Source organism: Callithrix jacchus, chromosome 6, assembly GCF_049354715.1.
Source record: "Callithrix jacchus isolate 240 chromosome 6, calJac240_pri, whole genome shotgun sequence".
Classification (NCBI taxonomy): Eukaryota; Metazoa; Chordata; class Mammalia; order Primates; family Cebidae; genus Callithrix; species Callithrix jacchus.
In genome coordinates this window covers 151884903-151897603 of record NC_133507.1, presented here as the reverse complement: position 1 = coordinate 151897603, position 12701 = coordinate 151884903, and the positions used below count along the sequence as shown (strand labels likewise).

At 40.7% G+C, this 12701-nt stretch overlaps 1 protein-coding gene across 4 annotated transcripts in view; it reads right to left on the bottom strand.

Annotated features, from left to right (window-relative positions):
- The window catches only part of SP140L (SP140 nuclear body protein like), a 75165-nt gene that overhangs the window by 16824 nt on the left and 45640 nt on the right, over nt 1-12701 (bottom strand). For all 4 annotated transcript variants that reach the window (XM_035306015.3, XM_008999683.5, XM_008999684.5 and 1 more), the window contains exons 7-9: nt 5758-5823; nt 4035-4115; nt 568-642 (exon numbers count right to left, since the gene is read on the bottom strand). In XM_035306015.3, the coding sequence (XP_035161906.3) occupies nt 568-642; nt 4035-4115; nt 5758-5823 (222 nt within the window). The remainder of the gene's footprint in view (nt 1-567; nt 643-4034; nt 4116-5757; nt 5824-12701) is intronic.

The following is a 12701-nucleotide window of genomic DNA, read 5'->3' as shown; positions in this document are numbered from 1 at the left end:
GCACCACTGCACTCCAGTCTGGTGACAGAGTGAGACTCCACCTCAAAAAAAAAAAAAAAAAAGGTGGTTGGCCTAATTCACCCTCTAGCTTCCAGATGAGGAAACCAAGTCAAAGAAGGTCAAATGATCGGCACAAGATCAAACAGTCAGAGGAAAAAAAAAAAGCCAAAAAGCCTTAGGACACAGATTTCTAACCACAACTCTGGTTAACCTTTAGTATGCAACCCGTGGCTTTCTGTATAGCCAAAGGATGCTCAGATTAATAACTTATAGGTTATACCCTTTATACAGCAATGGACTATCTCCTGCCTTGAAATGTATCATTTCAGTGAAAGTAGCACTTTAGTGTCCCCTGGGCCCCTGAGGTCCGGTTGTAGATGCATCACTAACTCACTTCCTTCTGTCCTTGACACATTTCAGAAAATGGCTAAACTGGATACATTTCTCAATAGTTAGTACAACTCTATAAAACAATTAAGGAAATAGGTTTATTACTGAAAATGCAGCATAAAGCATAGGAAATTAGATGTTTAGTTATTGAAATTGCATTCCTCTTTTCTTTTTTACCTCTTGACTGGACTCTTTTCTGTGGATCTCTGTCACTCCGAGTGAAGCAGGCTCTAGGTCTGCCTCTCTTTCTCCCTGAGAAAGTAGAATAATATAATCAGTCAATAGGGGGATCCAAGATGGCCAAATAGGAACAGCTCTGGATTGCAGTTCCCAGTGAAAATGCAGAGTATGAGTGATCACTGCAATTCCAAACGAATTTTTTCTGCCCACAGACCAGAAGATTCCCGGGTGAAAAAGCACCACGAGTATCCAGCAAGGCTGTTTCAGGCAGTGCAGTGGGTCTCTGCACAAAAACTCACACAAATCCGGGTGCCATTTCAACTGGCGACTGGAACGCCTGGGCGACAGAGTTGCCCGTTCAACTGAAAAAAAGGGGCTGAAACAGGGAGCCAGATGATCTGGCTCAGCCAGTCCCATCCCCACAAAGACCAGAGGTCTGAAACACTCCGGACTGAGAGTTTCACAGCAAGCACAGCTGGACTCAGGACGGTCCAGCTCTGTGGGGAGAAGGGCCATTACCAAGGCAGTCCGCCATTACCAAGGCAGTCCACCACTACCAAGGCAGTCCACCATTACTGAGGCAGTCCACCACTACCGAGGCAATCTCTCATTATCAAGGCAGTCCGCCATTACAGAGACAGTTTGCCATCACTGAAGCACACTGCCATTACTGAGGCAGTCCTAACTATACCCCTATGAACAAAACTGCAAGGAAATTCACACAGCAGCTGGGCTCAGCAACGCCTCTGCTGGCAGACTGTGACTAGACTACCTCCTCACTGGGCAGGGCATCACTGAAAAAAGGCAGCAGAATGACAGGAACTTACAAATAAAACCCCAACTTCCCAGGACAGAGCACCTGGGAAAAAAAGACGGTTACGAGTTCCGCTGCAGCAGACTTAAACACACATACCCAGCAGCTCTGAACAGAACAACGGAACTCACAGCTCAGCACTTGAGCTCCGATAAGGGACAGACTGTCTCCACAAGCAGCTCCCAGATCCCCGTATAACCAAAGAGACACATCATAAAGGAGAGCTCAGGCTGACATCTGGCAGGTATCCTGCTGGGGCAGAGATAACAGAAGAAAAAACTGGCAGCAACCCTTACTGTTTCACAGCCACTGCAGGTGATCCCCAGGCAAGCAGGGTCTGGAGTGGACCTCCAGCAGTCCTATGGCAGGGGGGCCTGACTGTTAGAAGGAAAACTAAGAAACAGAAAGAAATAACTTCATTAGCAGAAACCCTACAAGCCAGAAGAGAGTGGGGGCCAATATTCAACATCCTTAAGGAAAAGAACTTTCAACACAGAATTTCATATACAACCAAACTAAGCTTCATAAGCCAAGGAGAAACAAAATCCTTTATGAACAAACAATTGCTCAGAGATTTCATCACCATGAGTCCTTCTTTACAAGAGCTCCTGAAAGAAGTACTAAACATAGAAAGGAACAACCAGCACCAGCCACTCAAAAAACGTACCATATGATCAACAGCATCAACACAATGAAGAAACTGCATCAACTAATGGGCAAAATACCCAGCTAGCATCAAAATGAGAGGATTAAATTTAGGCATGACAATATTAACCTTAAATGTAAATGGGCTAAATGCCCCAATCAAAAGACACAGACTGGCAAATTGGATAAAAAGCCAAAACCCATCAGTGTACTGTCTCCAGGAAACCCATCTCACATGCAAGGATACACATAGGCTGAAAATAAAGGGATGGAGAAAGATTTACCAAGCAAACGGAAAGAAAAAAAAAAAGCAGGAGTTGCAATCTTAGTGTCTGATAAAATAGACTTTAAACCAAACAAAGATAAAAGGAGACAAAGAAGGGCATTACATAATGGTAAAAGGATTAATGCAACAAGAAGAGCTAACGATCCTAAATATATACGTGCCCGATACAGGAGCACCCCGATACATAAAGCAAGTTCTCAATGACCTGCAATGAGACTTAGACTCCCACACAATAATAGTGGGAGACTTTAACACTCCACTGTCAATATTAGACAGATCAACAAGACAGAAAATTAACAAGGATATACAGGACTTGAACTCAGACCTGGAACAAGCAAACCTAATAGACATCTACAGAACTCTCCACTTCAAATCCACAGAATATACATTCTTCTCAGCACCACATCACACCTACTCTAAAATTGACCACATAATTGGAAGTAAATCACTCCTCAGCATAAGCAAAAGAATGAAAATCATAACAAACAATCCTTCAGACCACAGTGTAATCAATAAATAAATCCTGGATTTATTGATTTTTTGAAGGGTTTTTTGTGTATCTATCTCCTTCAGTTCTGCTCTGATCTTAGTAATTTCTTGTCTTCTGCTAGCTTTTGAGTTTTTTTGATCTTGTTCCTCTAACTCTTCCAATTTTGACGATAGGTGTCGATTTTAGATCTTTCCTTGTTTCTCATGAGGGCATTTATTGCTATAAATTTTCCTCTAGACACTGCTTTAAATGTGTCCCAGAGATTCTGGTATGTTGTGTCTTCATTCTTGTTGGTTTTGAAGAACGTCTTTATATCTGCCTTCATTTCATTGTTTATCCAGTCAACATTCAAAAGCCAGTTGTTCAGTTTCCATGAACTGATTATGCCAGGTTCAGCCATTCACTCACATCCAAGTTGTAGAAGTAAAGCTCTATTTCCTTCAAAAGAAGTCAAGCTGTGATGCCTAACCCCTTACCTTCCCTTGCAGTGAAGTTGATGAAAGTGACTCATGGAAGAAAGAGCCGATGATTGTGCATCACTCACTTGCGATGTCATTTCATGGCTGCACCTTTCAGGAAAGACACTTTACACTCTGATCTTACTCCTCTCTTTCACCTCCCCAATCCTGGATGGGACCAAGCCAACAGCTATGGAGTAGGGGTAGGGCCAAGAGAAAATAAGAGAAGATACTGAGCATGTCACCCCCAACTATATGTGTTCCAGACTAAGGCTTGCCCAGGCTGAAGGAGGCAAGGTACTTTAAACGGGGGAGGACACTGGAATTTTAATACTTGGTCAGAAAGGATCCTCACTACTGAAATGAGACTCTTATTGTTGTTAAAAGGGAAGAGGAAAGTGATAGGGTTTGCTCAAGACAGGAAATAACTCATATAGGAGGAGGACTTGAAAGGGTAGTGAGAGAATAAGCAGGTATTCTGTGCACAATTTACCAGGTCCAGACATTTTAATTACCCAAGGATTTAAGGCAAAGGAATTTCCAGGAAAATCAGATAAAACACAGGGGAAAACAATTTTAGAACCTGTAAAGATAAGATCTGATATGAATACAAACAACTTACAACCCTGGCTTATAATGGGTTTGCTTTTTTTCAAATTTCACTGCTCTCAAATTGACCAGTAAACAAAAATGATCTAGGCTTCTCAAAACCTCAACAACATTTGCATTGACCTGTAGGGCAAATGAAAAGTGGTACAAACTTTATCTGACCCGTAATCTTGGAAGGGCCTGGCAGATTCACGTTCGCCTTCTTTTCACTGGAGACCAGCTGGCTATCGGCTTTGCCGTTATCTGGGGATGGGCAGAGGAAAACGTATTAATAGAACAGGGCAGAACAACAGCTGACTGGCTGGACCAAAAGCTGGTGAGGGAGTCCTGGGTTTGATTCTGGATCCCCTTTCTTCAGACACTCAGACAAGGAACCTCAAGCAGGTATCCAGAGCATTTTCTGCTTTTAGGAGTGTCGACTTTTAAATTACACACAGGATTTAATTGTACATTGAAGTCTCTCAGAATTTATCCATATACACACAGACTTAAATGAAAATATTATAATGACTCAGTCCAAATAAATTTTTAATTTGAAAACACCCATCCTTGGTTTTGTTGTTTTGTTTTTTGAGGCAAGAGTCTTGCTCTGTCACCCACACTGGAGTGCAGTGACAGTTTCCACTCACTGCAACCTCTGCTTCCCAGGTTCAAGTGATTCCTGTGCCTCAGCCTCCCCAGTAGCTAGGATTACAGGCAGTGACCACCACATGCAGCGAATTTTTGTATTTTTAGTAGAAACGGGATTTCATCATGGAGGCTGACCTTGAACTCTAACCTCTAGTGATCCACCCATCTCAGCTTCCCAAAGTGTTGGGATTACAGGCGCGAGCCACCGCATCTGGTCAAAAATCCCTATTCTTAAAATAGATGCAACCACTTTTTTTTTCTTTCCAAACAAAAATGTACATCCACAAACTGGGCAGACACTTAAACTGGCTAGAACAGAAGATACGTAGATTGGTGAAAATTAACAATTTTCAATAGGACTCTAAAATCTTACTGTATAGATGCACCAATTCAAAATTGACCATCATTTGGAAAATAAAACTTAGCCTTCACTGACTAGGAGAAAGGAAATACTTAGACCATGACTAAAATAAATAACATATATAATTATGGAAAATTCAGAAAATAAAATGGTCTAAAATATCATCATCTTTAGATAGCCCACAGATGAGGATGGTTATCTCCAGACAGTGATTTGTTCAAAAATATTCTCTAGGCTTTTCTTTTTGCCTATGTTATTTTTTAAAGAAAACTTTTTCATTATAAAATTTGAAGATTTCAAAAATTTTGATATACGCGCTTACATTCAAATATCACGAATGAAAATATAAACATCACCTCTATTATACTGATCAAATGTAATCACTGCATGTATCTTTATAAACTGCCATTGATTTTTCTATCTCTTTATACACACAGACGAATAATTACATATGCCTGCATAAGGATTTATAGATACATAAAAACATACTTTCACAAGCATAAATTTCACATAAAATACAGTAATACATATATGTACATACATATTTTACAATTGCACACACATACACATAAACCTTGCTTTCTTCATTTAGCTCTCTTAGGAAGATTTTTCCAAATTACTAAAAATTTCTTGAGCTAAGAAATAAAGTCATACTGAGGATGATAACACCTCCCTGTTAACTGTGGATCTCCGGACTATTACATGCATGAAAAACTATTTTGTTGAGGCCACTGCATTCTCAGGCCTCTTTGTCACAGCCTGTTAGTCTACATCCTAACTGATACAGGAGGTACAGAACTATCCCGGGCCTCAGGAACTGCAGGCCTTCAGGAATACAATGGGCAGTGCCCTAATAAACTCAAAAGCTGTAACTACTTCAGTCTGCCTGCTTACCATTCTGTTGGATTTTTTTCTGCGTTGTCCTTTTTATTCTGGTCCAGGAATGCCCCTTCTTTTTTTCTTCAAACCAAAGAGAATAAAGTTAATTATGCAGAGGTATAAATATAATTCTCTGAGTTTCATATGCTAGTAGCATACAGGATTTTTTAAAAAAATACTTTGGTCCACTGGAATGGGGCAAATTATTTTATGATCAGTGTACTAGTGGAAAGTAGAGTACAGAGATCTATATTAATTCTGCATGATCCTTGAGCCATGGGTTTGGGAGACTAGGAGATTGCCTTCCTTGGAAACAAAATTTTTAATGGAAAACTAACTCTTGCTGCCACCTTAGAGTGAATGATAACTGCTGTTTCTTGTTCCCTTTTCAAGTGTTTGTTGTGTAAATTGAAATATGCAATGAGAAGGTATAGTCCTTGAAGCTTGTTATGGAGAATATTCCCTATTAGAAGTTGGGAGATATTCTGAACTCTGATGTGGAAAGTTTTCATTATGTAATTACATAATTGTTATATAATTTCTATATAATTTCATTAAACAGTCTCAGCAGTGCCTAAGCACTGTCAGCTCTCCTTCAGGCTGCAGAGCAGCTGACTCCAAGAATGCTATTGTGACCCCAGAAAGTCATCAGTGTCATGAATCTGGCTGTCTGGCCCATTTGCAGTCTGATGTGCCCTTTATCAGAAAAGTGACTCCACAATGCACTGATTTTCTGAATGTCCCTCATCTCCTGTTCATACACCATGGGAGGGCAGGAGGCTCACTGAAGGGAGCAGTCCCCAGGAAGGGACCATCTCCCTCCTGGACAGTGACCAGGACAAAGGTGGTAGGTGATTGCAAGTGCTCTGTAGACCTATCTTGAAAATTCAGGATTCTGTTGTGACCATTCCCAGGGATGATGCCTCATTCCTTCCCCTACCAGCCTGATGGGCACAGCCTTCAGAGTGCCCAGGGGATTCAGATTCAACTCCAGACACGGTTAATGAAAATGCTTTTGCTCTATTTGTATCTAGTTTTGTGGATAGAAGATCTAAGTGAGAAAAGGAGATGATTAGGATAAAAGATGAAGGTACAGCCACTGGAATGGTACAGACAGATTTTGCAGCAGTGAAGCAAGAGCAAACATTGAGACATCAAAGGTGAGAGCACCTCCAACCCTACGAGGTACGGAGAAAACAGAAGCATTAGTGAGATCTGTCTTTCAGAATTACCCTGGACCCTTTGTCCAGAAGGAAAACACCCTGCTCCAGTGCTCTCACCACTGAGAAAGCTGAGTCGGCTTCTCCAACCCTAGGAGCTATGGAGGAAAAAGGAGCATTGGTGATATCTGTCTTTCAAAACTACCCCAGACCCTTCATCCACCAAGAAAACACCCTGCTCCAATGCTCCCGTCTCTGAGAATGCTGAGTTGACCTCTCTACACCAGCCATAAGACAGCAGGGGCTAGCCCCAGCTTCTGAGGTCCCACACAGAACCCGCTAGACATTGTCCCCACCCCTGTTCTCAGTCATTTGTTGGTGGGGGGTGACTGTTACCTGGTTGGTATCATGGACAAAGAGGACAGATTGGACAGACTGTCCTTAAGCAGTCCCCCCACATGCCCACCTCCTCCCCACCGCCACACACAAACACATCAAGGACTGGACGCAATGAACAGAACTGTTTGTTCCAGTTTGTGAACATGAGATGTCTTTCCATTTATTTGTATCTTTTTCAATTTCTTTTATCAGTGTCATAGTTGTCAGTGTGCAAATATTTCACCACTGGTAAATTTGCTCCCATTTTATTCTTTTTGTTGCTATTTTAAATGGGATTGTTTTCTTGATTTCTTTTTTTTTTTTTTTTTTTGAGACGGAGTTTCGCTCTTGTTACCCAGGCTGGAGTGCAATGGCACAATGAACAGAAGGCATACAGCCAGCCAGTAGTCATGTAGGAGGCACTGTTTACCTTCCCCCTGACAAATGTATAGCTCACCCAGGGAAGCTCAACAGCTGTAAACACTTCCCTTTGGGGAGTACCTTGTATGCCCTGGGGATTGTGCTTCTTCTCTGAAAGCCAGGCATTAATTTGGACCTTAGAGGTGGTCAAGTGGTCATAAGGGATCTAAAGCATTCATGTTTATGAAGTGTGTGTGTGTGTGTGTGTGTGTGTGTGTGTGTAGAGATGTGGTTCCACTATCTTGCCCAGGCTTGTTTTTGGACCCCTGGCCTCAAGTGATCCTTCTGCCTTGGCCTCCCAAAGTGCTGAGATAATGAGTGAGCCACTGCAACTACATTTGCCATTTGTTCCTACAACATTTAACAAATGGAATGGATTTGGACCCATGGGTCAGATTAATCAGAGTGGCTGATGGGGTGGTGTCTTCATGAAGAAATTTGCCGGAAGCAAAAATGTGGAAATAATTTGTTGAGAAGCAACTCTCCATGGCATTTCTATACTCATGGTGTCAGGGTATCGCAAGGCCGTTTGAAGAGCAAGCAGCCTTGGAAGCTGGAAATCACATAGCCTCCAGATTACAGGGCAGATTTATTCCCTGACCAGTATAAAGTGGAGACCATCTCCCTCCTTAGAAATTTTCCAGAGGACATGCCCCCAGAAGAGATTTTCTTAATATCCCCAGAGGAGAGTTGCTTAAATTTCTTCTTAAAAGATAATGTTTAAAACCATACAGTGTGATACCTCCAGCTTTGTTCCATTTTTTCAAGATTACTTTGACTATTTGGGTCTTTTATGGTTCTATACCAGTTTCAGGATTCCTTTTCCTATTTCTGTGAAAAATGTCATTGAAATTTTGATAGAGATTATATTGACACTCCAGATCACTTTGGGTAATATGGATATTTTAACACTATTCTTCCAGTCTGTGAACATGAGATGTCTTTCCATTTATTTGTATCTTTTTCAACTTCTTTTATCAGTGTCATAGTTGTCAGTGTGCAAGTATTTCACCCCTGGTAAATTTGCTCCCATTTTATTCTTTTTGTTGCTATTTTAAATGGGATTGTTTTCTTGATTTCTTTTTTTTTTTTTTTTGAGACAGAGTTTCGCTCTTGTTACCCAGGCTGGAGTGCAATGGCACGATCTTGGCTCACCGCAACCTCCGCCTCCTGGGTTCAGGCAATTCTCCTGCCTCAGCCTCCTGAGTAGCTGGGATTACAGGCACACGCCACCATGCCCAGCTAATTTTTTTTGTATTTTTAGTAGAGACAGGGTTTCACCATGTTGACCAGGATGGTCTCGATCTCTTGACCTCGTGATCCACCCACCTCGGCCTCCCAAAGTGCTGGGATTACAGGCGTGAGCCACCGCGCCCGGCCCTTCTTGATTTCTTTTATGGACAGTTCATTGTTAGTGCACAGAAACACAACTGATCTGTAAAGCCTGAAACTTTTCTGAATTCATTTATTAGTTCTAACAGTTTTTGGTGGAGTCTGTAGGGTTTCCTACGTAGAAGATCATGTCACTTGGAAACAGAGACAATTTAACTTCTTTCCAATTTGGGTGACTTTTTTTTTCTTGCCTAATTGCTCTGACTAGGACTTCCAGCAGTATGGTAAATACAAATATCAAGAAGGGGCACTTAATTTTGACAAGGGTGCCGATAATAAACAATGGGGAAAGACAGTCTCTTCAATAAATGATGCTGAGAAAGCTGAATATCCACAAGCAAAAGAATGAAATTAGACACTTGGCTTACACCATATATAAAAATTAACTCAAAATAGATTAAAGGCTTAAATGTCAGATAGGAAACCATAAAATTCAAAGAAGAAAACAGGGAAAAAGCTCCTTGATGTTAGTCTGGGCAATTATTTTTTTTTTTGGGGGGGGGGCGGGAGGAAGGCAAGAAGGGAGGAAGGAAGGGATGAAGGAAGGAAGGAAGGGAGGAAGGAAGGGAGGAAGGAAGGAAGGGAGGAAGCGGCGAGGGAGGGAGGGAGGGAAGGGAAGGAAGGAATTCAAGCAATGAGAGAGACATTGCCGACCTGGATCTAGAGGTTTACGAGTTGATTTCTTTTTTTTTTGAGAGAAGGAAAGAAAAAAAAAAATAAGTAAAGGAGAGGAAGAAAGAGGAAGAGAAAGAGGGAGAGTAAATGGAAATATTGCTTTATTTTGAAAAAAAATGGGTATTAATGATGGCCAATCAATGTTTCATTTAAGCTTATGGGTAGGTGTGATGTGGTATTGACAAGAATGTATATTTTGTGTATTTGAAGTGGAGAGCTCTATAAATATTTATTAAGTTTACTTGTTCCAGATCTGAGTTCGAGTCCTTGATATTCTTATTAATTTTCTGTCTCATTGTGTCTAAGTCTCTATGTATCTGGGTGTTAGGATCGTTAGCTCTTGTTGTTGCATTGATCCTTTTACCACTATATCTTTGTTGCTTTAAAATCTATTTTATCCGATATGAGAATTGCAACTCCTGCTTTTTATTTATTTATTATTTATTTTTGCTCTCCATTTGTTTTTTAGATAAGACACCAGAAATACAGGCAACAAAAGCAAAGTAAGCAAGTGGAACTGCATCACTCTAAAAAGTTCTGTACAGCAGAGGAGATAATTTTAAAAATGAAAAGGCAACCTATGGAATAGGAGAAAATATTTGCAAACCATATATTTGATAAGGGTTACTACGTAAAATATACAAGGAATTCATGTAACTCAATAGCAAAAAAAAACAAAAGAAAATCATGTCATAACCTGATTTAAAAACAGGCAAAGAATCTGAATAAATGTTTTCCCAAAGAAGACATATAAATAACCAACAGGTTATAAGAAAGCACTCAACATCACTGATCATGAGAGAAATGTAACTCAAAACCATAATGAAATATCACCTCACACCTATTGGGATAACTATTATCAAAAAGGCAAGAGGTAACAAGTATTGGTGAGGGTGTGGAGAAAAGGAACCCTTGTATGCTGTAAGTGGGAATGTAAATCGGTACAGCCATTATGGAAAACAGTATGGAGGTTCCTCAAAAAATTAAAAATAGAAAAACATACCATCCAGAAATCTCACTTTGGGGTATATATGCAAAGGAAATGAAACCCGTATCTCAAAGAGATGTCTGCACCCCCATGTTCATTGCAGCATAATTCTCAGTAGTTTAGACATAGAAACAACCTAAGTCTTCATCAACAGACGAATGGATAAAGAAATGTGGTAAGACACATATCTGTGCATACTGGAAAACATACATAAAATGGTATTTCAAATGATGAAGATAAGAGTATTGGGGTTATATCTCTTAATTACTATCTCGCATCACACACCAATAAATGAATTCCATGTGTGTTATAGATCATATATATATAAAATAATGTATCTATGTACAACTAACTATGTATAACATGGCTCAGACAGTTGAAGAAATTATATCTTGATGCTCAGAATTTTCCCATTTCCACATAGACTTTAGATTAAGGATGACAGCATGAGGAAATGGAGCAAGAAACACAAAAACTGTATACAATTACAAGTGATCGTCAAGGACTTTGAGAAGCAGGGAGTCCAGGGATCCTGCTCTCGCCATTCCTTTCTCACCAACTTTTTCCTATCCAATCTGAATGACAGCCTGCACACTGAATGGCCAGTCAGGAGAAAAACATACACATCTCACTCCCCCACATGTACATCAGCAAGTCTATCAGCCATCCTCATTGGGCCAAATGTTTGGCATATCAGAATCTGTGATGTGAAAGGGCAAGAGGATTACAGAATCCTGCTCTCTTGAACATATAGTTCTCACCCTGGCCTGCTCTGTCATAGTCAGCAAGTTGCTTTTAATAAGATTCTAGCCAATCTCGTGATAACTAGATTGAAGATGCTGGTTACCTGCCACTCCTTTCCTCTACCTGTTCATGAATCAGCATAGCTACCTCTCCTCATCACACAGAGCTGGGTTGCTGAGTTCTGGGAATGCAGAGATTTCTCAGTCTTCCTCCTCTTCCTCCCTAAGCGCTTTCCCCAGCTTCCTCCAAGGCGAATGTCTTCTAAAAATCTGCTCCTCCAACCCTGCAGTAGTACTAAATCACAGGCGCTAGCTCAGTTTATCCTTCTTCCGCTTTCTCTAACAACATATCTGACATCAGATTGCATCTGAAACATGGGTCAACATATGTGTATGGCTGAACATGTTTCCTCAGGCTTGCAGCTCTGCTGCCAGAGAAGCTTTTTAGCAGCTAAGGCCCAGATGTAGGCTGTGAAAGTGGGCTGGGTAAGAGGCAAGAAGTTTCCATGGCTAGCTTCTTAAGCATTGCTTTTTTTTCCCCCCCTCAAGACTATGATATCTATAAGGTTCTCTTGCCTGAATTTTAATCCCCAAACCTCAATTTACTCTCTCCTCATGTAGTCCTCAAATGGTTCACTTCTATAGTACTTTCCCAGTATTACAGAGCAAAGGCTCACCACCCGTGGGCCTTCCTCACTTTTAGTTTTACGATGAACAGTATGGAGTTTTTCTGCTAGCAGCTATGACTTCAGAATCAGAATCAATCTTACGTACATTTAATGCTATTTTGCAGATGAGGAAATGGAAATCAAAAGAGGCTAAATGGCTTAACCAAGGTTATACATCAGCTCTGCTGAGACTGAGCAGAACTAGAACCCAGATCCCTTGATTCCTATAAACGAGTGCTCTTCCCACTATTCTACGATGCTTTCAAAACATGCTGGAAAAGAGAGAGAAGGTGCCCATTTTCTGTGAATAGTGCTCACCAATTTTTGCATTATTTGAGAGCCAGAGCAAACTGTAAGAGATACTAAGTAATGGAGGTTAAGGGGGCACTGTGGTTTGAGAAAAGCAAGTCAATTTTTCTTTTTAAAGATTTCTCTAAACCTGCCAACCTGCCATAATGGAAACATGAAGCAATAACAGCCTAAGGGACAGAACACTTAGAAGCACAGAAAACATGTCTCATTGAATCTACCTTTC